This window comes from Poecile atricapillus, chromosome 12 (genome assembly GCF_030490865.1).
Source record: "Poecile atricapillus isolate bPoeAtr1 chromosome 12, bPoeAtr1.hap1, whole genome shotgun sequence".
NCBI classification, from domain to species: Eukaryota; Metazoa; Chordata; class Aves; order Passeriformes; family Paridae; genus Poecile; species Poecile atricapillus.
Window position 1 is genome coordinate 13,571,032 of NC_081260.1, and position 25,862 is coordinate 13,596,893.

The following is a 25,862-nucleotide window of genomic DNA, read 5'->3' on the forward strand; positions in this document are numbered from 1 at the left end:
AAACGTCAACTTTCTTTTGTAATGATAAAAGCACCCACATACTTCAGTGACAACACCCTTTTCTTCTTTTTTCTCAAAAACAACATTCTTGAATTCAAACCAGTTCCTAATTTTTCCTTAAGGAGCTCAGCATATAAAAATTCCTTCTTGACTAATACCTGAGAGAAAAATGTGGGTAGGTGTTTCAGAGCTGGCACAAGTGCAAAAAACCCCTCCAGATGTCAGTGCAGCAGAAAGCCAGTTGATCAGATTTTGGATTGTGGCTCTGAGGAACGAGTTCAGGGCTGGGATTTTACAGCTGGTTTCTGATGTGCACTGCTCTTCAGGAATTTTGGCTGGGGAACGTTTTCAGGATTGGGCCCTTGAGCTGTTTCTAGCAGAAGCTATTCCCTGCTGTGAGCAATAGCTTGTCTCCCTGTGTGCTGGTATAATTCTCTGCTTGGATGTAAACAATGGCAGCTGTTCAAAAGGAGGCAATGTTTAGGGTACTCAAACACTTGAAAATAAACACTCTCCTGCCCATCTTGGCTGGCCTTTATTTAGGAAGCAGCTTTTCCATCAAACTGTACCGTGAATGGAAAATCCAGATATATGGTAGGAATCAGCTGGGGGAGCACAGTCAGGTGCCTGTTCATGTCCATGCAAAGGGGAATGATGCTGTAGAATGTATTTTCATCTGTAATCTAAATCCTTATCACATGAATATGGCATGCAGTCCACACCCATTGCACTAGGATGTAACAAAAGCTTTAAGGAACTGACCTCCTTGTCCCCAGGAAGCAATTTCCTTCCTTCTGTATCACAGAATAGTTTGGTTGGAAGGGAGCTTTAAAGGCCATTTAGTCCACAGGGACATCAACTAGGCCAGGTTGCTCAGAGCTCTGTCCAGCCTCGCCTTGAACACTTCCAGGGATGGGGCATCTACCACCTCTCTGGGCAATCCGTGCCAGTGTTTTATGGGTTTTTCCAGTGTAAAAATCTTCTTCCTTGTATCTAGTCTAAATCTAACCTGTTTCAGTTTAAAACCTTTGCCCTTATCCTGTTGCAACAGCCCCGATAAAAAGTTTGTTCCTATCTTGTGAGCCTCCTTGAAGTGCTGAAATACAATTCTGCAATAAGGCCTTCCCATAGCCTTCTCTTCCTCAGGCTGAGCAATCCCAGCTCTCTCAGCCTGTCTCCAAAGGAGAGATGCTCCATCCCTTTAAGCCCATCTTCCCTGTCTCATCTGGCCTTGCTCCAGCAGCTCCATGTCCTTCCCCTGCTGGGACCCCAGGGCTGCATCTGCAGGTGAGGCCTCACAAAATGGAGCAGAGAGGCAGATGAGAGCCAGGAATGATACTGTCCCCTCAGCAGCAGCCTGTGTGAATTGTGTTCTTTTAAGTTTATTCACCAGCCAGTGGAAGCATTGAGGGATTTAGGTGGAAAATTCCCCTGATCTTTGCTGATGAGACAAGGATCACACAAGCCTGCGTTTAGCATTTCCCTTTTTGTGGTGCTGCTTAGCCCTGAAGTCCCAGTGGCATTAAATGCAGCAGGAAAATCCTCACCACCAGCAATGTGCAAAATTTGCTGAGGATTTTGATTGGTATTGATTTGATTGCTCCTAAATCAGAGCAGCTCCCTGGAGAGCCATGGGCACGCTCTGGCACCAGGCTTCCACAAGGATCACATGGAGATGCAGATGTGTGGAGGGCTCAGCCAAGCAGTCAATGCCACAGTGTCACCCTTGTGGTCCCCAGCCACTGTCATCTTGTGCCCTGCTGGTAGGAGAGCAAAGGTAGCAAAGCTGAGATTTCAGATTCAATTTTATTGAGCAGGGTGGACTCACTTTTGCTTGAAAAGATAATGGAAATCGTGTCTATGAATAAACCTTCCCAGAACTGACCTGTGATTTCATTAAAAAAAGGTATTGTAAGTCAAAATACTACAGCTGGATTCCTCAGGATCTCTTTTTATTTAATTTCTCTGCTATAGAAATGCAGACAGGGAAAGTAACAAAGCAGAAATGTCTGAGATCAGTCATTTTGTGTCTGATTTTGGCAGAGTGAGTGTGGGAGGAAGAAAGAGATCTCATATTTCACTTAGATACTTTGATTGGAGAGGAGTTTCAAGCAGATGGCTCTTGAGACACTGGGACTCTAAAGAATTAAATGCTATTTAGATAAATGCATGCTTCCATTTCTGCAGTGTGGTTTTGGAAGGACTGTGCCATATATTCTGGCTTCAGTTCTTTTGTCCACTAAAAGCCCTGTTTGCAGCCACTTGGCTGGGTGTAGGACCAAGGGACTGGGGCTTCCCTGGGGTTCAGAGACAGGACATAGCCCAGCTTGTTCCTCTCCCCAATGTGCTTTAACTGGGACTTTCTGTAGCTGAGCAGCCCAGAGCTGGGTCTGGGAGTATCACCCCAGCTGGATTCTGGAGGAATGAATTGGAGCCAATAGGCTGAGGCTGGTGTGTGATGAGCCTTTCTCTCTGCAAAACCTTCCCAGGACTGTAAAGCAAAACCCTCCTACCAGAAATGGCTCATTTTGCTGCTCCGAGTATTTCCTGCAAAGGCTTTGCTCTGTTGGAAAGCTACAGAGAAGCCCCTGATGGGGCAGTGCTCGCCCTCCCTGCAGCACACATTGAGGCAAGAGCTGGCCCTTGATACTTCCAGAATGATTCAGGTGTGTGAAGTGCCAATAATGCTGCCAGAGCAAATTCCTCCTCTCAGAGCAAGAGAACATGGCATTTTCTGTGGGACAAAGGGATGGGGGGATCCTCTCCAGCTTTTTCATCTCCATCAGAATAGATGGGAAATGGGGTTTGTGTCCTATGGCAAAACATTTATTCATAAAATTCATAATTATATTCATAAAATTACATTTAAGTCTTTGATGAAAATCAAGGCAGGGTGAGGATTGCATTATAGCCATGCTGGAATGGTACAGACAGGGTTGGAAGCACTCTTTCAAAAAAGGCTGAACTAGAGTTCACAGGAAGAAGTTGGAGAGCTAGGGCAGGGTTCCTGGCAGTTCCTGGAGCTGCAATCCAGGGTGGAAGGGCAGATATTTTGCTGTGTGCCTGACTGGAAACTTTCAGGCAGAGTTACAATTTTGGTTTGGATGCTGTTACAGAGTTGCATCATTTTTGTAAATACAAAATTCAAACCCTCTTGACTTAGATCTGATGTTTTCAGAAGACCCACTTGTTCCACAGATGTGCCTCATCTTTTTTCTGTTCCTTGAGGTGGCCCCGGTGATTGGTGTCATTTGGGATGCATCCCCCTGCAGAGCTGTCTGTGGTGTGAGCTGGCAGCCAAAGGTCATAACTGTGAGGGATTGAAAGTTGTGGGACATGGCTGCATTTGTGATCTGTTGGGGTCAAATACAGAATGCTACTTGTCACCCAGATGTCTAATGAAGAACAGGGAAAAACTATTCCTGCTGGGAAGAATCACTGGAGAACTTCCTTGTTTCTAATCCCTTTCCATCACTGGAAAGGGGAAACGAGCAGAGTGGAAAAGAGGAGACTAAAATCTGCCTCACAAGAGGCTGTCTAACAGGTAGAGCTTGAGATTTAATAGTTTGGATCAAAATGTTTCAGAGCTTGAAACTTGGTGAACTGCAGAGCTACAAGGAAATGAATCTGTTCTCCTGTTTCTATTGTGATGTGGATGGGGAGGTAAATAACAGGAAAAATAGCTAAAACGACAGAATGGAATAGAAAACTCTCCTAGAAAACCTGCCCAGTTGTCTTCAAGACATAAGAAACCTTCATTCTTTATGATGCTTTGACATATGAAAGAGCTTCAAATCAAATACTGGCTGGCTCCAGTGATGTCTCTCTGCTGAAATGATGGGTTTAAGACCCATGTTCACTAGAAATTGCGTGTGCTCCATATGCCAAGGGACTCCTGCAGGGAGGCACAGTTGATACAGGGATTTATAATCCACCTATTTTGCTTCAGGGCCCTTTAGCACTGCAGCAGCTGCCCCAGAGTGTGTGGGTTCTTATGTTACACCAGCTCTCAGCTGCAGAGGAGTTCAGAGCTTCTGGCAGAGCAAGAATTGCTCTTGCTGTTTTGCTTGGACAGAGCAAAAAATCCACTCAATCCTCCAAAACTCTCTCATATGAACCATAGTGCTGGACATGCCTTTCTTCTTGTGCTAAGAAAAATAGAAACAGTTCATCACACTAAAGCCATGACTGGTCCAGCCCACAGTGGTTGTTAGCTGACTTTTCTGCAGGGATTTGGCTCCCAGATCTTCCTCAGAGCCTTGGTATGGGAATATTCAGTTTTCATGTGCTTCCAGTGGTCTCTGACCAAAGATCCCCTTAACTACTATGACATTACCCTAAATATAACCTCCCTGCTGCTGGAGGATGCTGGGGTGGGAGAAAATAATGTCCTTTCTTTTAAAGAGATGCCCCAAGAGGTGGGAACCATCTGGGCTTGGCAGGCTGCTCACAAGGCATTTGCTGTTTGTTTACCTTGGGACTGGCTGCCCCTGGCAGTTGTTACCATTAGCCTTTCTTATCTGTTCTTTTCTATAATAAACATTGGAGCAAAGGTTTGGAATTAGTCACTTCTGAGGCACTGCCTGCCTCCCTTTCCAGCTTCTGTCTAACAGTCCCATTTTTGGAGTCTTGAGTCTTTTCACTTCATTCTGTGCCTGTTGGTTTTCCCCTCATCTCATTGCACTGAGATAGCAAAGAGCTCTTTAAAATTCCTGGCAGGTGTGTAATCCCCAGGGCTGCAGCATCCCAGCAAACCTCTGCCTTGGGACAGCTGTGTGCACTCACAGGTCTCTTGCTGTGTGCTACAGAGATTTCTCTACCTTGACTTACCTCATCCAGTGGATGAGTTTGATGAGTTTCTGACTGATGGCTGCTCAGCTGAAGAGCCCAGAGAGGCAGTGTCAGGATCCCAAGAGCATTCCAGGGGCCTGGCAGCGTGTCCTGCTCTTTGGTACAATATTAACCACAGGGCAGTCAGTGGTTTGAGGGAATGCAAACACAGACAGCACCTCCTGAACACAGGTGTGTGGTCCTCATCTGGACTGAGCAATCTGAGATGGTAATCTGGAGACTGAGTGGCTTTGCTTCCACTTAGAAATTCCCTGGTGATCTCTAAGCATTGTCCTGATGTGATCTTGCTTCAGACAGTACTGGAGAGAGGCATTAATGAACAGCCCAGGGTGCAAGGATTTCCCCCTCTGTCTCTGGTCTCACTTTAAAAATACATAGAGCTATGTATTTCACTCAACACATGCAAATTGAGTTTCCTGTCTACCCTTGCTCTGCCACTTGAAAGCCAGTCATGCTTCCCCAGGGGACAGCCTGCCAGGTGAATGCCACTTGATGTAAAACAAGTATCTCAGTGCTGCCTCTGGAAATGGCCAGGATGACAGTGTGGGATCAGGATTGGAGGGCAGCCCATGTCACCTCACAGCAGCACAAGGACACCAGTGGGGATACAAATTTTAATTTTTTCTGGAGTTACTTTGGTGGATGCCAGAATACGTCATCCACACCTTGCCATAATATTCCGTTCTCTCTTGTGCTATTATCACCATAATGATTTATAGCAAAAGGTGGAAACTTCGACTCTGGATCTGTCCCTGTAGGGATGGGTGGGTAGGATGGGTTTCTTGCAGTAGGTGAGGGACACACCATTCCTGTTTGGGGGTAGACTTGCTGAGTTTTGGCTGGAGAGGATTGCAAACAGCATCCCCGCAGTTACTCTGCTGTGCTGGAGAGGCTGTAAAACTTGTTTGGGGTGGCAGGGGGCTGCCATAAAGGCTCACCTGTGGTGTGTGTGAGTGAAAGCCATGCCTCACACCTCCTTTCCTCGATTCCATGTCGCTGGGGTGAGCCTGAAGGCAGCTTTCCCTCCTTCCTGCAGTGCTCACACCGCCCGGAGCGCTCTGCGAACACCTCCTGCCCTCCCAGCTCAGCGCAGGGAAATCTCTGTGTGCTCTGCTAGACACTGAACCAAACAACCAATAAATCTCTTACAGACCAAGGAGTAACTTGTTTTGGTTACCAGGGAGATTGCCAAGTGCAAATTCAACCTGAAATAGCGATGAGCTCATCCTTGGAGCAGCATCCGTGCCTGAGCCAGAGCAGCCGGATGGAAAAGGAGCCAGTGCCAGGAATGCTGTCTGCTCCACCGACAGCTGGATGCTCTGGGAGCTGTTTTGCCAAACAACTTTTGACTTGTAAACGAGATCGGGCAGGGAATGGTGCCTGAAGCTGGCTGCTGAGACAGGGCTTTTACAATTCCTGGAAGTGTGGCAGTGATATTCCTCGTGGGAGTGTGGGCTGGAGAGCTTTGGAGGGGCAGTTCAGATGCTGCAAAGGTGGCCTTCTCTGCCATCTCCCCTATCCTGGGAACTTCTCCCTGTGAAAGGATTGTGGGGATACTGAGATGCTTGACTTGTAGGTAAGGGCTGGTTCTAAGCAGCTGGTTAGACAGGAGTACTGACTGGCCAAGCCTCCCCCTGCTGCTGCCCCAAGGGCTGGAGCAAGAGCTTGAAAAAACCTCACCTTCTTCTGCAACAGACCTGGGGCAGGGGATGGAGAATTTGGACTTGGACATTATTTTGCACTGAAATGTCCTCAGTTTAAGCAGGTCAGGACTGGACTTTTGGAGACTCCTGCCAGGGGTCTGTGGGGGCAGAGATGCCATTTCTGGGATGATGGAGGTTGGGGCTGGAGGGGGTTCTCGTGGAGTGCCAGCTGTGCCTGAGAAAGGCAGGATAAGGAGGCTGTGCTGCACTCAGTCTCGTGGCAGGAAGGGCTCCTGTATCATCCTGTACCTTTCTCTGCTAGGACAGAGATGTTTCCAGAAGCACTTCATTCAATAGACCAGCATTTTCTGAAGAAGCGTAACTTTTAATTGAAAAGCTCTGTCTGTAGGAGGAAGCACTGCCTGCCCCTCTGCACCGTGGTGCTGCAGTGGGGGAGGCTGACTAAGTTGTGGCAGTGGTCTCTGCTTGGGTTTTCCTCCCCATTGCTGAATTATCAAGTACATGAAGTTGTGTAGGAATACATGAGAACATCACCTGGCAGCTGTCTTGATGAAGCAATGTATGAGCCCCTTACCAGAGGCCCACTGATGGATTTCAGCAAATCTTTTAAGATGTAATTACCAGTGAGTGAAAACAGGGAACAATTATCAACAGCACAAATGCAAACAAAAGCTGAGCCCCTGAAAAGTGATCCATGAACCTACTCACATGATGAAAAAACATGATCCTTTTTTTGGATTAACTTCATAGCTTTCTGAAACAAGGGATGGAGGTTTTATCTATAAAAAGAGATTGGTTTCAGCAGGGGTATTTTGTATTTTGGAAGTCTTTTATTATAATTTTACAATCATGAGAGATCTGTAAATTATGTGTTCTTGCAAGTCCCTTCCAGGGCTGTGGGTGGATTTTTTTCCAGATCCTTTCTGGAGCCATGTGGGGAATGCTTTGGTGACATGACCAAGCCCCTCAGCATCACGGGCAGCTCTCAGTGCCATCAGTGCATTCAGCCATTAGCTTCAGGGAAAGGCTTCAGGAAAGACTGGTCCTTGGAGCAGTCTGGCATTTGAAAGAAGGTGATTTTCATGTGAGGACTTAGGGCTGAGTGAGATCTGGGTGAGACAGACACGAGTTCACCTTTTATAGCTGCAGGGTGGGCAGTGCTCTGGTGTACCTGGGGTGGAGTCTGTGTGACCCTGCTGCACAGCACAGCCCTGTGCCCCAGCAATTCTGACCCCAAACTGCCCATAACTGAGCTGGGCAGGATGCTAAGAAACTTTAAAACCTACAAATGCCACGTGGAGCATTTTATCTTCTGTTTTCAGCATCTCTTTGGAGATGAGATGCTGCTTGTCTGATGTGAATTGTTTGCATGTGGTGTCTGATGCTCCTTTGTGTCACCTCTTTTCTGTGGGGTGCAGCACTGGATAACATTTGGGAGCAGGACAGGCATCCCTGCAGGCCTTCCCTGTGTCCTCCCCTGGTGTTTCACCTTCTTGGTATCAAGGTGTGTTTGTCTTTTGGCTGTCTCTGGGTGACTAAACCCACTGCTGTTCTTTGCAGATCCAGGACCAAGCCTAACCTTGCTCAGCACTGGCACAAAGCAGGCAAGGCTTCCTAACAGGCCTCCTTCTAGCACAGCTGAGAATTTGTCTCAAGGGGTACAACTTTACCAAAGGGACAGCAGAGTCCTGGCTATTGCAGGAAAAGCCCTCCATGATTTGGAAACCTCACCCTTTCCCCATTGTCCTGCAGCATTCCCAGGGGGATGCGGTGCTTGCGGGCTCTCATGAAGTGCAGTTGCACAAGCTGGTTTTAAAAGAAAGCAAACCACTGTTTCACATCTGGTTTAGCTTTTTGACAGTTTTCTCTGGCATTTGTGTGCAATTAGCACTGCTTTTCTGTCAGATGGAGCCCATCCTCTAATAGCTGGATGTGGGCAGTAGCTGCAGAGCTTCCAGTGATTGTATTGAGAAGGGCTGTGGGCTGTTTCTCTCTGCAGACTGTGTTGCTCGTTGTCCCTGAATTTGTTGTCTCTCTGCTACTTGAAAACAAAATAATTTTTTGGGCCTGAACCCAGCCCCAGAGCAGGGGATGGCTTAATCAAACACACAAGCACTTTAACCAACTCCAGCTGGTTTATTTCTATGTTTAAAATCACTCTTCTAAGCATCTCACTTTTCTTATTCCAGAGTTTACGTTTAATTAATGTATCTACACAGAGACTTTGCCCACTGCTTCAAGAGTCAGCACTGATAGAAATGCTGTAACATGCAGAGCTGCTGTGAGACCCTTGGAGGAGCATTGGAGAGACTTCCTTTGGCTCTGAATGCCCTGGCCTTGTGGAGGAGGGGGAAGAAGGAATTAAATTTAGCAGTTTCAGTAACCTCACCTCCCCACCCTCCTTTGGCCCAAGCTGTCTCTTACCAAACATTAGTCTACTGATCTGAACATTTCCAAGACACTAAAGGAATTCAAATTTTGCTAGGTTACCAAAAAACTAGAGTGGGAGTATGCTGGGGAGGAGAATTCCCCTACTTCCCTCTTCAAAACAGCCTCTGTCCTGCAGATAATGACACTCAGCTGGGATACCACAAACCAGGGCAGGGCTCTGAAAACCATTCTGGGCTGGGGCTCTCTGGTTTTGGCTGAAATTGAAACCTAACCCTGATGAAAGATTTAAAGATATTTGTTCCTTTTGTTTTAATATTTGAATCTGTTTTCTGACTGACTCCACAGGTAAAGCTTTCCTGTGTGGCCCAGCTCTGATGTGACATATTTCCAGAGAGACTTGGGATCCTTATCACTATATGAAAAATGAGATTTACATTCCTGTATCACACAGACACTTTGAAAATATTATCCCTGACTCCAGAGAAATGGCTCATACATTTTAATGCCGTTATTAGAAATTGAATTGACAACACTTATCCTCAGTGGAAATTTCTCTGCAGCTCAGGGGAAAATGTACAGAGAGCACTGGTGGAGACTTCAGAGAGCTCTTGTCATCTTGAGATATGTGTGCTTCTGGTGCAGTGTCTGCTGAATGAGAAAAGCAAGATTTGATATATGCCAGAGAAAGGGGAAAGTCTATGGGCCAACAGGAGGGGCTGAGACAGCAGGGGGGTTTCAGACATCCTAAAAATCCTCTGGGCTGAAGGGAGAGCAAAGTGGTGGGGATACAGGGGCTGCTCTGGCCTGTGTGTCCCAGGGTGTTGTGGAGGTGTTGCACACAGGTGCTTTATTTGCTGTAAGTGTAGAGAAAGGGAACTGGATGAGTGCTGCCTTAAATTGGCATGAGGGTGAAGTGCTGCTGAGGGGCTCAGGTTGGTGAAAGAAGCAGCAAGGAACTGCAACAAAGAAACCCACTCAAAACAGGTTGCTTTTATAACAAAGTCTTTTTAATGGTGAATAAACTCGCAAGAACTGGCTGACCTGTGGCCTTTGAGGAGCACTTCACATTGGGCTGCAGGACATCTGGAGCCTCTGAGCTGGGAGCTCTTGCTCCTGAGAGTGGAGGGAGGAAGAGGGACACAACTGGTAAAATACTCGATGTGGTGCCAAAGAAGCACTTGTGAATCTGAAGTCACTCCAAGGTGAAGAGTTTCCACTTCTCCTGCCCTTGTTGTTGCAATGTGGCCCAGACTGGCCCGGCCTTTGTGGTGAGTGTTGGGGTGCAAGGAATTTGACCTCTTCTTCAATTTTAAACTGAACTTATCTGAAGCTGGAAGTTCAATCAAACCTGCCTAAAGCAGAGATTTATGAAAATAACTCTTGACACTAATCCAACCCCTCAGGCCTCGCTGGAGGAGACTTTGTAACTTTGTTTTTCTCTGTAAAGAATGCTCAGCATATGTCCTGACAATTAGTCAGAGTGCCCAAAAATACCCGTCAGCCCTGCAAGCTGATCCTCTTCAGCTCCTGGAGCTGAGACAGACACAGGGTTATGCACTGTGGGGCTTTGGGAAAGGTTATTTTTAAAATGGCCACATAACAAGGGTGATTTGGTCCTTCCAGCCACCAGCTCTGGCTAACAACCGAGGGTGCAGACAGCCAAATGTTAATCTTGCTCGAGGTGACTGTCCTGTCCAGGGTATTGGGCTGCTTCTCCTGCTAAAGCATGTGCCAGTGCTGGCTCTGTCAGCTCTAAATCAGTGCTGAGGGCATGGCCCTGTGGCCTGTGCCAAGTTCAGGCAGTGCTTTGATGGTGTGCTGGATGCCAGGGAGTCTTCCCAGCTGGCGTGCCAATGCTTGGAAGGGCACGTCCTCATCAAAGAGGTGGCCTGCCTTCACCCTTAGCCAGACAGCCCTTTTCTGAGGGCTATTGCTGTGCCCTTCTCTGACCACCTGAGCTGAAGTTTTCTATCCTCACTGTCTCTCATGTGCTGAATTTCTGAGGAATGTTTCGCCAGAATCACAGTCCATCCACAAACAGCCCTTTCTTCTCCTCCCTTGAAAATCAAGATCTTTAAGGGGAAATACCAAGGCTCCTTGGTGCCACAGAGCACTGCTGGTGTGGGGATTTGGCTTGGCCACTGTCCTGTGTGGGCAGAGGACAGAGGTCTGCAGAACCATCTGCCCAGCAGCTTCCTGGGAACATGGTATTTAGCTAGAAAACATCATGTGGAAAGCATTCCCAGGCTTTGGAGGAAGAGCTTGGGCAGAGCAGAGCTTGCAGCACCCACTTTGTGAGTTTTCCTTGCTGCCAGGTCCTGTTGAATGAGCACAGAAGAGTGTCAGGAGATGCTGGAGAGTGCTGTAGCTGATGTTTGGGTAGCTGCTAATTTCTGACTCCTAGTGGGTAGATTTCCAAGGAATGATCCAAACTGGTAGCTGAACTTCCTTCCATGAGCTCCACAGTGAGCTGTTTAACCTCACTGAGGCAGAGCATTGTCCAGCCAGCTGCTGTGCCCATGAGAAGGAACTGGGAGCTGTTAGAAGTGCAGAGAGCCTGATGGACACTGTGAAATACTATTTCAGTGATAGCTCACTCACTACTTGGTGAAGCCGTGACATGAGCATTTATTGTGTGGGTATGGCAGGATTATATTGCTGTGCCTGTTCCTCACACCTCATCTGTCCTGGGAAAGACTGCCGTGCTGCCCAGCTGGATCACTGTGGTATTTATTTGACAGGGACTTGAGTTACTTTTCTCAGCTCTGAAGCCAGGGCTAAGCCATGAGGGGAAAGCTGTGACTAGCAAATATTTGCCTCACGTTTGGCTCTACTGGTCATTCCCCCTGCACATGAGTGCAACTAAACTTAAACCAAGAAAGACCTGAAGTTGGCCAAGATGGCCCTGAGGAGCTCCACTGCCCTAAGTGTGAAGCATTGGGGTAATAAGCTGGGGAATAACTGGGTTGTGGTGCAGCTGGTTGGCCCCATGGCTCCTCCCAGGACACATCACCTGGCAGAAGTGACTGAGAGTCATCACAGCCCTGCTGGGTGGGTCTGTGCATCACCCAGCTCTAGGGCTGCTGGGGAGGAAGAGGTAAATGCAGTATTTGAAGATTTTTTAGCCCAATTATGGGCCTGGTGCTCTTATGAGGCTTCTGAATTAGACCAGTCTTGGCAGTACATGTGGGCCTGTCTCCCAAGAGGAGTAGAGGAAGTCTTTGTCTCCCTTTAGGGTTGTATGACCTTCATGGGCATGTTCACTCCTGTGTTCTTCATCCTGCAGTTCATGAAGAGCAAGATCACCCATCCTGCTGAGCCTCCCAGTCCACTGCCTGCACACTCACAGCAGAATGACATGGGAGACAGAGCTGGGAAGAGAAACACGGCTCAGGTTTAAACAAGTGCATTTAAAGACTAAGACATATGTCTTTCATATGAAAAGAGATCACAAAGAGATTTTTAAAAAATATTCAGCATTTTGGGGCTATCCTTTTTTGAGTTTGCACTGAAGGTCTAAATCTAACTGTTGGGACTACAGCAGGCACTCAGCATCCTTGGTGCTGGGAGATACAGCCTTGGCATCATATCTGTAATGCAAGAAAGAGGAGCAGGGATAGGAGGAAATTGACTTTATTTTGAAGCTGATTCAAAACCAGCTCTGGCCAGCACCTGCTGCGGCTTCTTCTCTCCCCAGTCTCCTCTGGAGTGTGGAGCTACCATGGACTCTTTGATGCCTCCACCCCACCACACTGCCATAGCCAGGATGGGGAACAGGAGCTGAACAAAGCCTTAGGAGTACAAAGCAGCTCCTGATTTATGTGCAGATACTCCCCCCAGGCCTCGGTGTCACTTGGCTCTCAGCAGCAGTGAGAGGTCTGCCATGTCAGCAACAGGTGATGGGAAGAAGTGCCAGTCAGGAGCGTGTGTGGAGGGGAGCCACAGAGCAGATGGCAGCAGGGAAATAAATTTGGAGTTGCCATGTCCTGGAGACAGTCCAGCCTGTGTATGGAGGAAGATGGGGAAAGACGTGGTTTATATGTCTTCCTGGTTTTGCTTTTTTTCAGGTGCCTTTATTTCCAGCTCTGTTATCTCTTGATCATTCCTTCCTATTACTATGCTCTTATCCCATTTTATTTCTCTTCTTATCCTGACTTCTTCCCCTTTTGAAAGAAAGAGTAGAAACCTGTTGTTTCTACTCATACTGTATCTGAGCTCCTGAATGTTGCCCACCCTGCATCTGCTTCCTTATAAATCTGTTCCCAGTTTCTTTACCTGGAACTTCACAGCTGATCCAAAAATCTTCCCTTGGCACTGAAAAGCTCAGCTCAGCACTGTGACCCAGCTGTGAACTGGAGCTCAGCATGCAAGGATCATGCCTTTGCCACATCTTCCCTCTTTCCTTCTCTACTGCCCCTCTGAGCTGGTTCCCTGAGAGCACCAGGGGTTCACCCAGGGTCTGGGGTGTTCTTTCCCCTGCCACTGCAGTCCCTTGGATGTGGGAACATCCCAGCTGTCTCTGCCTTGGGTTCCTGTGAGTGCCTGTGGGATGCTTCAGGGGTGCAGAGGCTCCTCCTTGTACACAAGGATTGGATTTGAGACTTCTTGAGCATTTTTGGGATACTTCAAAGAGAAACTGTCCAGTTTTGAGAGGATGAGGTGAAAAATTCCCGTTCTGGTTCAGGTGTGATTTTGTCATGCAGGGTCTCTGGCTGGGGGGACCGGGGCCACCATCCCCTGGCAGCCCTCTCCACATGATCCACAAACTCTGCTCTGCAGTGCCTGCTGCCAGTGCTGGGAGCAGGAAGCATGTTGGATACTGAGTGCTTGGAGATCTGGATCAGCCCCCAGTGTCAGTCCTTGTGCCAAACCAGCATTTCTGTGGCATTCTGCTCTCTCTGTCTCTCTGATGGATCAGCTACAACTGCAAAGATGTTTTCCTTGGAGAGAGCTGTATCTGTGCCCTCTCTTCTCTCAAACCCAACTCTCTTATTGGTGGTCTTCCTGCAAACTTTGTCTTTATACTAAAACAAACAAAGAAACATTTCCTTAAAAATTGTTTTATTTCTGCCTCGGAAGAGACAAGGAAGTTTATAGGTGGGATCTGTTGGGCAGGAGTGCTCTGCTGTGGGAAGACATATCCATGCAAACTGAGACATATAAAATAAAATTAAAAAAATTAAAAAAAATTGGTCTGCCCTCAGGACAGGAAGGGTAGGGAGAAATGTGGGACTCTCATTTTACGGGGAGCCTGGTGAATGGCAGTGTGCTCTTCTGTGCAGGTGCACTGTGCATTGCCAGCAGCATGTATGGAAGCAGGAGGCACAGCATTACTTTAGGAGATGCACAGGTGCTCTGCTGCTGGTATTTACTGCTGCTTTCTTTGATGATGGTGACTAATAGTTCATCAATGCCTGGGTTAGAGCAGCTCTCTTTAGGAGTTTCTGCCTGTTGAATGACAGCAGGATGTGTGAGCAAGCTGAGAGACCCAGACCTTTTCTGGCGGGATTCTTAGGGCAAGAAAATACTCTGGAAATCACAACGTGAATCATTTGTTTATCCGAGTGGATGACACTATGCCCCAGCCATGCTGCTCTGCAGTCGGACCCGCTGGGTGGGATCAGTGTGTCCAGGGCAGCTCCCTGGAAAACCTACAGGACAGGATTAATGTTAAAAACATGACATCCCAAGCCTGCTATGCCCTGCTGTGCACCCACTGGTGTAGCACTCTTCCCTCTGGGAGCTGTGGATGTCTGGTGTATAGACAAGGGCTCAGGCAGGGCTGCCAGAGCTCCATTCTGGGGCACCCTCTCCTTCCTGGAGGTGTCTGCTCCTTGACACGTTTCATGGGGCATTGATGTCTCTCCTTGGCACCTGTGCTACACCTGCACCACTGCTGTGTTTAATCACCTGGGCTTGTGTGGATGAGGAGGGGCTTGGGAAGGAACGGGGAATTGTCCAAAGTTATCTGGCTAAAACCAGGCAAGAAACCAAGAGCAGCAGTAAGGTTGTTCCATTCCTGCTGCTGGACCAGGAGGCCAGAGATTCAAACAATATGGCATTTTAATTAAAGTCTGCTCTGGGGATCTGCAGGGGCTTTGCAGGGTGAGCTGTGCCAGGGAGCTCCATAGGTATCTGCAGGTCTGGGTCTTCCTGTGTAACTTGGCCAAGCTTTATCCCTCTCCTCTCCCCCCCAAGCCTGTTGTGCTGTGAACAGACGTGTGTTTGTGCACATGTTGTGACATCCAAGTGTCCATCCCTGCTCTCCACACCCCTCTGCAGCTGCCAAACTGCTGCTGATTGCAGCCACCTCAGTCGGGGCGTGGCAGCCGCTGGCACCGAGCAGAGACACTGCTCCATCACCCAGGATGGGAGCAAAGGCTTCTGATGGAAACACCTGGGCATTCTGGGGAAAAGAGGAAATGACAGCTGGGTGGGAGGGTGCCAGAGCTTTGTGTAGGGAACTAGAAAGGAATAAGAATGGTTAATGGTGGAAGCTCTACATGCATTGCCAAAAAATGAACTCATGTCTGTAAATACTACACTGCGCACGGCAAGATTAGAACAGGAAAATACCAGTTGTTAGGGTTCCTGTTGCCATCTGAATTATGCAAACAATTTGCTGGAGTTTATAGATGAGCTGGGGCAGAATAACATTGAGTTTTCCTTGCCAAAGTGTTTCAGTGCATCAGTATTTTAGCACGTTTCCCAGCCTCAATCTGCTGCACCAGTGGATCCATGCTGTGCTCTTTTGGAGTGGCGTGCTGTCAAGAGTGGCCTTTTCCAGGCCACATTGGAAACTTGGAGATGTCAGGATGCTGGTGAGATGCTGAGCTTGTGCAGGTGCTGCCTGGGGGGCAGAGATGGGTGTGAAGGCTCAGGGGCTCCCCAAGCCCAGTGTTGAGGCTGGAGGCTGTGCACGTGTGTGTGCCTGAAGAGCTCTTGGGACTTCTGCAAGCAGGAAGCAGAGATGTTCCTGGCTGTAGCAGGGTTGCTCTTCAGAGGCCAGACACCACCACGATGGGCTCCCTGGAAGGAATGATAAACATTGGCTCTTCCCAGAGGCTGTCAGGGAGGTTCAGTGACTTTCCCACGGCCGTGCAGTGCGTCAGTGGGGAGGCAGGATTAGCAGCTGGGCGTCCCTGGCCCCCGGCCCTGAGCGGCGCCGGCAGCAGTTGCATAACCCAGAGTGAGTGTGGGGCTGCGGAGCTGCTGCAGCCTGGGGGTCCCCACAGGAGTGACCCCAAGCCAGAGCTCCAACTCCTCCTGCTGTGACTTGGGTGGAAACAGCTCAGCTGGAGCCATGGAGCTGGGATCTTCCTGAGTGCTTTGTGGACACCTGAGTCAAGAGGAGAGGCATGAGCCAGTGCCTGTGAGGCCATGCTAGATGCTAGAGAAGCCCATATCACGACACCCATGTTTCTAATGCTGCTCTTCAGGGATTTGCTCCCTTTGAGCAGTTAATGCTGTGAGCTTCCTTAAGGGAGAAGCTGGGGAAGGACCAGGAATGGAAGTTTTACTTGCAGTGAATCTTCAGTGTGACCTCCATGTTGAGAGCAAATCCAACCCACCCATGAATGTATGTGCTGGTACTTCTGTGGGCTGTCAGCTGAGTCTCCTGGGGTACAGCCACATCCTTTTGGGCCAGAAGACAGGTCCTTGCTGGTTCCTGGGGCTGGAGCCCCCACAGGGCTGTGATCCACCTCTTCCCTTCAGCCATGGCAGAACAGCATTAATGTTGGGCCTGTAATTTAGCTCAGGACTGTTACAAGACACAACCTTACTCTAAAGCCAAGGCCAAATAGTACCAGCATGGGGTCAAGTTCGTGAGTTCATTCTGCCTTTGGAACTAATTTGGGTGCTGAGTAGCTGGGCAGGTATTTGACTGTTGCCTGCAGAGACCTAGAGGTCTCAGGATCCTATTCTTCTCCCTCAGATCACCTAAAATGGTAAGAATTTCCAAGGGGGATTAAGGTTGTGATCTCTGGGGAGGGGAGTGGACATCTGGTAGGAGTCCTGTCCATATTAATAGCCTCCGTTTAAATGTATGTTATCAAATGGGGCAGCTCCTTATCAGCCTAGAGACTGTGAACTCCATTACCTGAGGGGCTCCTGGGGACTCTGGGCTGCTGACCATGGCTTTCCACAGGCACACAGGTAAAGTGGATGTGCTGCCAGGTGTTGTGGGAGTATACCTGGTAAATGGGGAGGAAGGTTTTACTAAAAGACTCCTGTGCAAGAGAAATAAATTTGAATGCAGACTTAAACCTCAGCAATCTGCAGCTGTAACTCCTGATGACAAATGGGCTGGTAACCAGTGTGGGAGACTGGGGCTGGAGCAGAGTGGTGGTGGTGGTGGTACATTTATTTTGTAAAATGCATTGGATGGTAAATGTTTTTGTATCTGCTCTGCTGCTGTGGGAGGGCTGGGGCTCAGCTGTTATTTGAGCAAGACCTGGTGAAAATGGGGGACAGTGCTCTTCCTTGATGCAATTGAGGTGCCCTCCTTTATTGCAGTGAGCAGAGAAACCCAGAGCAGAGGGGAGACCAGTGTGTAAACCCAGATGGTTTGCTCTGCTCTGGTGGGAAGTTTGTGGTTAGTCCCTCTTGTCTGTCTTTTAGTTCAGATGGGCTGACCCTTACCAGTGATAGGAAAATGTTCATTTTTCCATTAACACTGACATGAATCTTGAGATCATATTTTACGTGTCTCCATGGCATGCAGCTCTGTGGTGTCTTCCCATCCTGACTCATTCCTCTAGCCCTGCAGCTGAAGACAATCAGAAGGTCTCTGAGATTTTTGAAAGCCTATTTCTCTCCTAGAGTCTGTTTTTGTGCATATCCAGGGTGTGTTCACAGCCTTACAGCTCAGTACAGTGGCAGTGCCACTGCATCTCTTGGTGAGACAGTCCTGGGGGAGATGTGCTGGGCAGAGGGTGTCACTTTGGGGCACAGCTCCTGTGGGCATCAAACTGAGCTGCTGCACACCAGGGGCTAGGGCTGCTTGTGAGACTTGGGAACAGAGAGACTCCACAAAACTGAGGAGAAAAGGCACAGTTCACTGCTCAGCTGCCTGCTCAACTTCCCAGGAAAAGGCACACAGGTGGGGCTGCTTGCACAGCACATAACTGCTCAGGATTTGCTTGTGGGATGCACATACACATTATGTAGGGCACCATTGTGAGTAAAATCTGACTTCTTCGGTATCATTGATGTAAGAAGGTGTTTAACTTTGGCCCACAAGACTGACTGATGCTGTAGCTTCCTTCCATTATACTCCCAGCTATATAATTTTTTCTTTCTCATCTTCCTCAGGGGATGTGCCCTGGGGCAGGAACTCACAGACTTGATTCTGTGCTGTAATATAAAATGCTGCAGCGTGTTCTGAGCAGACACTGAGGCTGGAGTGCTCCTGCCAAACAGTCACAGCATGATGTCTGATCCTGCAGACCACTGGGAAGCCCAGGGCAGCTGTGGGGATATCACAGTGCCTGCTCAGGGTGGGGCTGAATCCCCCAGAGCAGGAGGAAATCTCATTTTGGCACTTGGGAGCACCTGGGTGTGAGAAAGGCATCCAGCTGCTGAGGTGGGGCAGACCAGTGCTTAGCTAGGGACATAATAGGAGAGTCTCAAAGGACAAAACTTAATGCAGCCACAGAGCTGGTTACTGAACAGGATTTGTTAAGTTTTGAAAGGCTTGGACTTTGTTGCTTAAACTCTGCCTAAAGTGCTCAGCCTCACTCGAGGCAGTGGTGCCTTGTTAGCCTTTGCTGAGCTCTGCACTGAGTGCCAAAGCAATCCCTGGGGAAAGTGTTTGTGGGGCTGGGCCAGTGATTTTTAATAAATAGCATGTCCTTACTTCCCTGGGGAATTGTGAAGGTTTAGTAATGACTGGGATGTGCTCAGACGTGGTGGCAATAGGACCGTAGGGAATGTTTTTGGCAACTGCCTGAGGAACTTGGAGCTGTTCTTGCTCTAAATAAAGAAGCATTCATTTTATCAACAGATTAATTTTTGAATTATAGAGTATGAGCCTCGCACGTGCCCCAGCCTGGCAATAGGAGAGCACAGCTCTGGTATTTTCAGCCCTCCCAGCAAAAACAGCCTACTACAGATTTCTTTTCTTTCTTTCCTTGGGCTTTGCAAACGTTTGTTGCCCAGGGCATTGTGCCAGTGCAGTCCTGAGTATCACTTTGCATTTGGGATTAACAGGACCCTTCTTTTAAGGGTTCCCCAGGTATTTATAGCAAACCATGCGACATTGCACAGAGGAATGCTGAGAATAGTAACTCAGGTGACAGACCAGGACTGCCAGGACTGATCTGAAACAGGCAGGTGTAGCCAGTGCCTGGCAGTGTGGGGCTGTGTACTCAATCTGCTGAGAAAAAATAAAACTAATGGAGTGTTGAAAAGCAATTGCCCTTTTTCTTCCATATTCAACTGTGTGTATTGCACAGGGTTAACAACTCCAACCTCATCTCCTTTCTTAAGTGGCAGAATAATCTGTAAAATGTAAGTGCAGTTTCTCTGGTTGTGTTTAGAGACTACACTTCAAGTTCTTCCTTGGTGGTTTATCACATTTAAACATATTCCCCAGAGACATTAACACATAGCCTGTGCTAAGTGCTTTGCTTATCAGCTGTGCTTCAGCTCCCTTCTCTGGATGCTTTGGTTCCATTTATTGTGCAAACCAGTGTGATGCTGCTTTGGGTTTTTGGCTGAACTGGGATGACCCAGCCCAGGGTGATGGCAGGAGCCCAGGGGGAGGCAGGGGTTGTGTGGATGCAGCAGCTTTTTTGGGGTGACTCTTCTTAGGTCTGTACCCTTTCCACCCTAAAGCTGGTCATGCTGCAGGGTGCAGATTTGACCCTGACCCTCAGCCTTGTGACTGCTTGGTGTTGGTACCACTTGAGGTGTGTGGAAGCCCCTGGGGCCCAAGTGTTCGCGATCTCTGAAGGATGGAAGATGTGGTTGTCCAAGGGCTGTTTTTGTAAAGTAGAAGATGCTTTCAGGGGACAAGTGGTGGACTGGCACCTCTGTGGTCAGGTAAATATTAGGGTTGTATTCCAGTGGGTCTTTGTGCCAAATACCCTGATATCTGAGAAGGCCACTGGCCTGGCCTTCTGCCCTCCAGCTGTAGCCAAATCCATCAGGGAGCTACATTTAGAGAACACCCTGCCAGGGCTGGTGGGACAGGGATCCCTTGCTTAGAGTGAGAGTAGTTTCTGGAAGTAAAGCTGTATTTTTCTTCATCTCTTATTGAGGGCCCTCTAGGCTATTTAAGGATGGACACATTCTGCATTTACCCCTCTCCCCAGCTGCCTGTGCTTGCTGTTTTCACCTGCTTCTCTCCAGAAGAACAACTCTGCACATTCCTGGGAGGGGGAATAGTTTCAGCCTGTCCGTGTTTTAACTCTGCCTTCCAAATCCTATTCTGTGGCCTGTGTCAAGCTGACATGGGGTTTGGATCAGTGCATGTCCTCAGGGTACATGATTCTCCTGGGGCTAAACAAGAGCCAGTTGACCTGGCTGTCACCTCAGAGATGCCATAGCATGGTGTAAAGGCACAGCCACAGAAACTCATGCTCAGGTGACTTCCAGCCTAAAACATCTGCATGTACTGCTCTCATTTTAAGCAGAGCAGTGTGAAAAGAAGTGCAGAAGTTCAGTGCTCTGGGTTTTAGTGGTAGTTTGGTGAGTGCTTTCCCTGGTTTTGGGTTGCTGTAGCGTTGTTGCACCCCTGGTGTGAATCCCTACCCCGTGCTCAGCAGCTGCTGCACTGCTCATATGGGAAGTGATGATGAGGGCACTAAATAAAGACCCCGAGGAAGTAACCATTTTTCCATATACCCAGTGTACCCTTCGTTTCATAACTTGCCTGCTTTTCAGACAGCAAAGACAGGCCAGGGTTAATATACCTGGAAGCTTGGGAAAGTTATGGTGTGGATACTTAGTGCAGCTGGAGAGTGAACAGGTTATTGAGGAGATAACACCAAACCCATGACCTGCTGTCAAGCAGGCTTCAGAAATACATTTATTTTTATACAGAGCACAGGAAATATCTGGTTTGTTTGCCTTCCATGAGAGGGGACAGGACTGCTGAGGGGACCAGCTGTAGGATACTAAATGAAGCTGAGCTCTGAAGTGTCCACAGATGTTTGCTCCATTTGGGGAAAATAGTCTGGTGGTCCCAGCATAGCTGCTACTGGCCTGGGACTCCACTTTGCCACACACTGATGGCTTTTAGGCCTCTTCTGCACCATACCCTGGGTGGGCTGGTCCTGCTCCTGTGGGAGAGTTGTGGGAGATGCTCTGGCTGATGGCTCTAGCCATGGCACAGGTGAGCAGAGCCCAGCACATTTGCAGGGGCAATGAGACCACTACATCTTCACTGCAGGCAAGGGGACAGAGGTGCCTTTCCTGGCTCCAGAACAGGAATTCAGGAATGATAGCACTGAGGGCAGAAAGCCTCTGGAAAACCTGGAAACAAACTCATGCCCCTGCCTGTGTATGAGAGGGGCTTTCTGGTGTGTGAGGTGGCAGGAGGCAGGCAGAAGCTGCTTGCACAGCCCTGTCTGGGGCTGCCAGGTCTGGTGTTAATTTGCCTGTGGAGCTCCAAAGCTGCTGTGATAAATGTGTCTCACATTAGCAGGTGATGTGTTACATGGGAACTTGGGGTTATGTTGCTCCCTGAGCCATACTTTCAAGACTATGTGTTCAGGCTGAAAACAATCCTAAACCTGAGGTCAGGGACGTTTCAACACCATTTGCCCTGGAGCCTGCAATTGCATTTCTTCCAAATAAAACCCACCTGCTTGCTAGAGCTCTGCAGAGCTAGTGGTGGCTCACACAGTTTCCATGTTTCCCAGCTGTTTATCTGTTTCATTTGCTTGAACAGGTACCTCAAAGCCCTTGGTGTAGTTGTCAGCAGGACATGGCAGCCCCTGGCCTTGTCAAGGGAATATTCCCAGACCTTGGTCCCCCCACGAAGTACAGCTCCTACCAGCTTGGCCTCCAGCCTGCCTCTGTCAGTTTTAGGGGAAGGAATAGGGTGTGAACAGAGCCTCCACCTCTGCTGCAGCCTCCCCATAGGATATGTTTCTTTGAGACTCTCTGTCCAGCTTTCTGAAATAGAAATCCTCCCATTTGTTCTGGCCCTATATTACTGAGAGGGTGACAAAGAGGAGACAGTGTGATGACTCTTGGATTTTAAAGCCTGCAAGGTAACAGTGTGAGTCCCACTCTTCCTGGGCCCAGATGAGGCAGGTGCTCTTCTCTGATGGCAGCGTTCATGCACAGGCTCCTCTGGCTTTGTACCCAGCAGTGTTGGGCTGCTCTTGGTGTGCTGCAGTGGCCTGGTGAGGTTAAGCCCTGTAGCTGATGATGCATCTGGAATTACTGGGGTCAAAAGTGTCCATGAAAATCCTATGAACAGGCCCTTAGCCCATAGCAGGGCAGACCAAGAGCATCCTGCAGCCATGGGTGAGCCCAGCGGGGTCCCACTGACTCTGCTCTGTTGTGAGGGCACAGGCAGGAGTGACACACCCTCTCTGCACCCCAAAACCCCTACTGGTTTGGTTTATAAAGGCACACTGTGCTGGGCTTGGAGCAGCACAGCAGGAATAAGCACTGCTGTACCACTGAGCTCTGTGAGGAACAGCCCCCAGGGCTGGCTGGGGTGGTCCAAGGTGAGGCCACGATGGAGGCAGCAGCAATTCGTATGGCCTGACTCTGTCCTCTCCCTTCCTTGCTCTGTGCTGATGCTGCTGCTCTGCCAGGAAGAGAGGACATTTCCTCTTGGCAGTCCCTGTTGCCCGAGCACAGCCACGTTTCCCATCCGGTTGGTGATGATGCAGAGGGTTCAAGGCTGTGTCCCCGGGTGTTGCCATGCAGGGAAATGGGCTCTGCAGTGCTGGGGCTCTGGGGGCACGAGTGGCAGAGACAGAGATGGAGCTGCCTCTCTGGGACTCCACAGCTTTTGTAACTCTTATGTTCCCTTCCTGGAATTCTCCAGACCAGGCTGGATGGAGCTTTAAGCAACCTGATGTAGTGACTGGTACCCCTGTCCATAGCAGGGGGTTTAGAACAAGAAGATCTTTAAGGTTCCTTCAAACCCAAACCAGTCCAGGATTCTCTGAATCCTGACAGAGCCCTTGTAAGTAATCCCCTCACAGGAGCATTGGTGCCTTCTGCTGAGGAAAGGTGGATGGAATGGGATGGAGCCATTGGCCTGAGACTGGGAGTGCAGGAAGAGAAAGTGTGAGCCAAAGCAGAAAATGCTCCAGTCAAGATTCCCCACACCCACTGACAGCTCCCTGGCCATGGTGGAGCATCAGACCTTGGCAGAGCCTTGATGGTGTGAACTGAAAAATATCTCTTCATGGAGGAAGTTTTTTTCTTTTTTTTTTTTTTTTTTCCCTTATGATTTTATATGTGAAATCCTGGTGAAAAGAGGCAGCTGGAAGCTGCACAACTACCCAGCACTAAAGGCCTTGGAGGGCTGCAGCTGGCTGTGGGTCCAGGCTGGAAACATGGAAACAATTCCACTCTGCTCATGTTTGTTGGTGATTTCTGCACACAAGGGACGTGGTGCCTCAGCCAGGACCTCACTGAGGCCTGCAGTAATCAGCTAAGGGACTCCCAGGTTAGGTGTCATTACCCTCGCTCGATGTGCAGTACGTAAATAAACCAGCCTAGCATCCTTCCACTTAACAAGGGAAGGGGGAAAAGTCTGGTTTGAGACTCCACTCCCATCGATTGGAGCTGCTTTCTCTATCAAGGAGCCCTCGAGGAGTGTGATAGCACCACCACACTCTCATTCCTGAGCCACGTTCCTCCTACTGATCCACGCAGCCCCGAGAAGCTGGAGCAGCTTTCAGGGCCTCAGTGCTGTCCCCTCAGCTGCTGTGCTCTTGCAGGGCCTGGCAGCTACACCGTGGGCACCATGTCGGAGCGCTTTGACTGCCACTACTGCCGCGACCCCTTGCAGGGCAAGAAGTACGTGCAGAAGGAGGGGCGGCACTGCTGCGTCAAGTGCTTCGATAAGATCTGCGCCAACACCTGCACCGAGTGCAAGAAACCCATCGGGGCCGACTCCAAGGTCAGTGCTGAGCACCTCAGTGGGTGGTGAGGAGAGGCAGATGCTGATCACCTTCCTGCTTGCCCTGGTCTGGCTCTGAGCTACTGTGAAAGAGCAGTTCTTTGGGAGTCCTCTGGCTGCCAGCCGTGTGCTCATCAGGCAAAGAGCAGGGCAGGGATGTGCACAGGGATGCTTACGGTGGGCTGCTTTGGCACAGGATCTCATTTCAGGGTCTAGATTCAGCCACACAAACTGCTACAAATGCTGAATTCCCTGGAGAGAGAACTGCAGGGAGCCAGCCTGCATAGGGCCTGCAAAACTCATCTTCTGGGCAAAGCACTGAGGTCTAATTTTTGTCAGTTTGTCAGATGCTTATTGCTTCATGATGGAAATCAAGAGTTCTTTCGCTATATATATATTGAGAGCAGTTGGATGGCAAGATGGTTCTGCTGGGTTTTTTTTTCCTTATGTTAATTTATAATATCTCAGATGTTCAGACACCGTAACACCAGGCAGGACATGAAGATACACAAATTACAGGACCTGAACATATTTGCAAGCCTAGTGATTGAAACTGTTTTGATCTCCATGAAAACTGGAAATTGGCTTGTTGCTTATGTATAGAAATATGATGTTACTGAAGTCATTAGCATATACCTTCAGGGCCAGACAAATGTTTATGGTAATAATAATGTACACCTGAACTAGAGGGAATGTAAGAACCAGAGAAGCCCACACTTGCAGAACTTTGAATTTCCAATGTTGGTTTGAAGTGTATTCTGCCCCCATGAAAGTCCAAAGTGAATGTGATTGTGTCAGTGACTTTGGTTAAATGTCCTTCCCTTAAGTGCCTGAAGAGGAGCTGTAGCTCTACTCACTGAATCAGACAAACTTAGGAACAACAAATCCATCCTTTACTGCCCAGGCAGGTGAGACAGGAGCTTTGCTTTAGAGCTCCTCAGGGGGAGAGAAAAGCTTTTCACTCCCTCCCTTTCTGTTCATTGCAGGAGCTGCATTTCAAGAACCGCTACTGGCACGACAGCTGCTTCCGCTGCTTCAAGTGCTACACGTCCCTGGTCAACGAGCCCTTCATGCTGCGGGAGAACAACAAGGTTTGGTGCAGCAACTGCACTGCTGCTGAGGATGCACCCAGGTGCAAGGGCTGCTTCAAGCCCATTATTGCAGGTACTGCGCCAGTCACAGGGGTCTGAGGGCCATGCTCTGCTCTAGGACATAACCAGGGTGGTTTATCAGGCTGTGGAGGCTGCAGTTAGGGGTTTGGGCATCACAGTGGAAGGCTGGAGCACCTCAGGATAGTACATTTTGACTGCTGCTCTCACCTGTCCATTTTATTCAAGTGTTGAAAGACTGCTTTGCAGTTAACCCTCATGTGGACAATTAACTCTTATGTCAGTCTTAAACCATTTCTACTAAAAGCTTTGCTCGATAAATTGAAGTCCTAAAAGGCTCAGGCAGCTGATCTGATAACTATTTTAAGAAAATCTTGCAGGCCCTGGGTAAAATCAGATACAGAAATTACAGCCCATCCCTTGTCTGCATTCCAGTGGAATCCTGGGCACAGCTATGGACAGGTCTTGCCCACAGACATTAGACTGCACAGGGGCAAGGGTTTGCCACAGGCCTGAAATCTGACAGGACAAGTTATTTTTATCTGTTGTAGGAGACCAAAATGTTGAGTACAAGAAGATGGTCTGGCACAAGGACTGCTTCACCTGCAGCCAGTGCAAGCAAGTGATTGGATCTGGAAGCTTCTTCCCCAAGGGTGATGAATTCTACTGTGTCTCCTGCCATGAGCACAAGTTTGCCAAGACCTGTGCTAAGTGCAAGAATGTAAGTCCTTCCCCTCTGCAGAGGCA

General features: G+C 48.8%; 1 protein-coding gene across 7 annotated transcripts in view; it reads left to right on the top strand.

The window, feature by feature from the left end:
• FHL1 (four and a half LIM domains 1) overlaps positions 1-25,862 on the top strand; it is a 29,644-nt gene that overhangs the window by 1,322 nt on the left and 2,460 nt on the right. For 5 of the 7 annotated variants that reach the window (XM_058847496.1, XM_058847491.1, XM_058847492.1 and 2 more), the window contains exons 2-4: positions 23,825-24,006; positions 24,993-25,170; positions 25,667-25,836. In XM_058847496.1, coding sequence (XP_058703479.1) covers positions 23,851-24,006; positions 24,993-25,170; positions 25,667-25,836 — 504 coding nt within the window. In that variant the 5' untranslated portion in view covers positions 23,825-23,850. Of the gene's footprint in view, positions 1-16,912; positions 17,064-23,824; positions 24,007-24,992; positions 25,171-25,666; positions 25,837-25,862 lie in introns of those variants that run through there. The other 2 variants (XM_058847494.1, XM_058847495.1) reach the window with 1 other exon arrangement.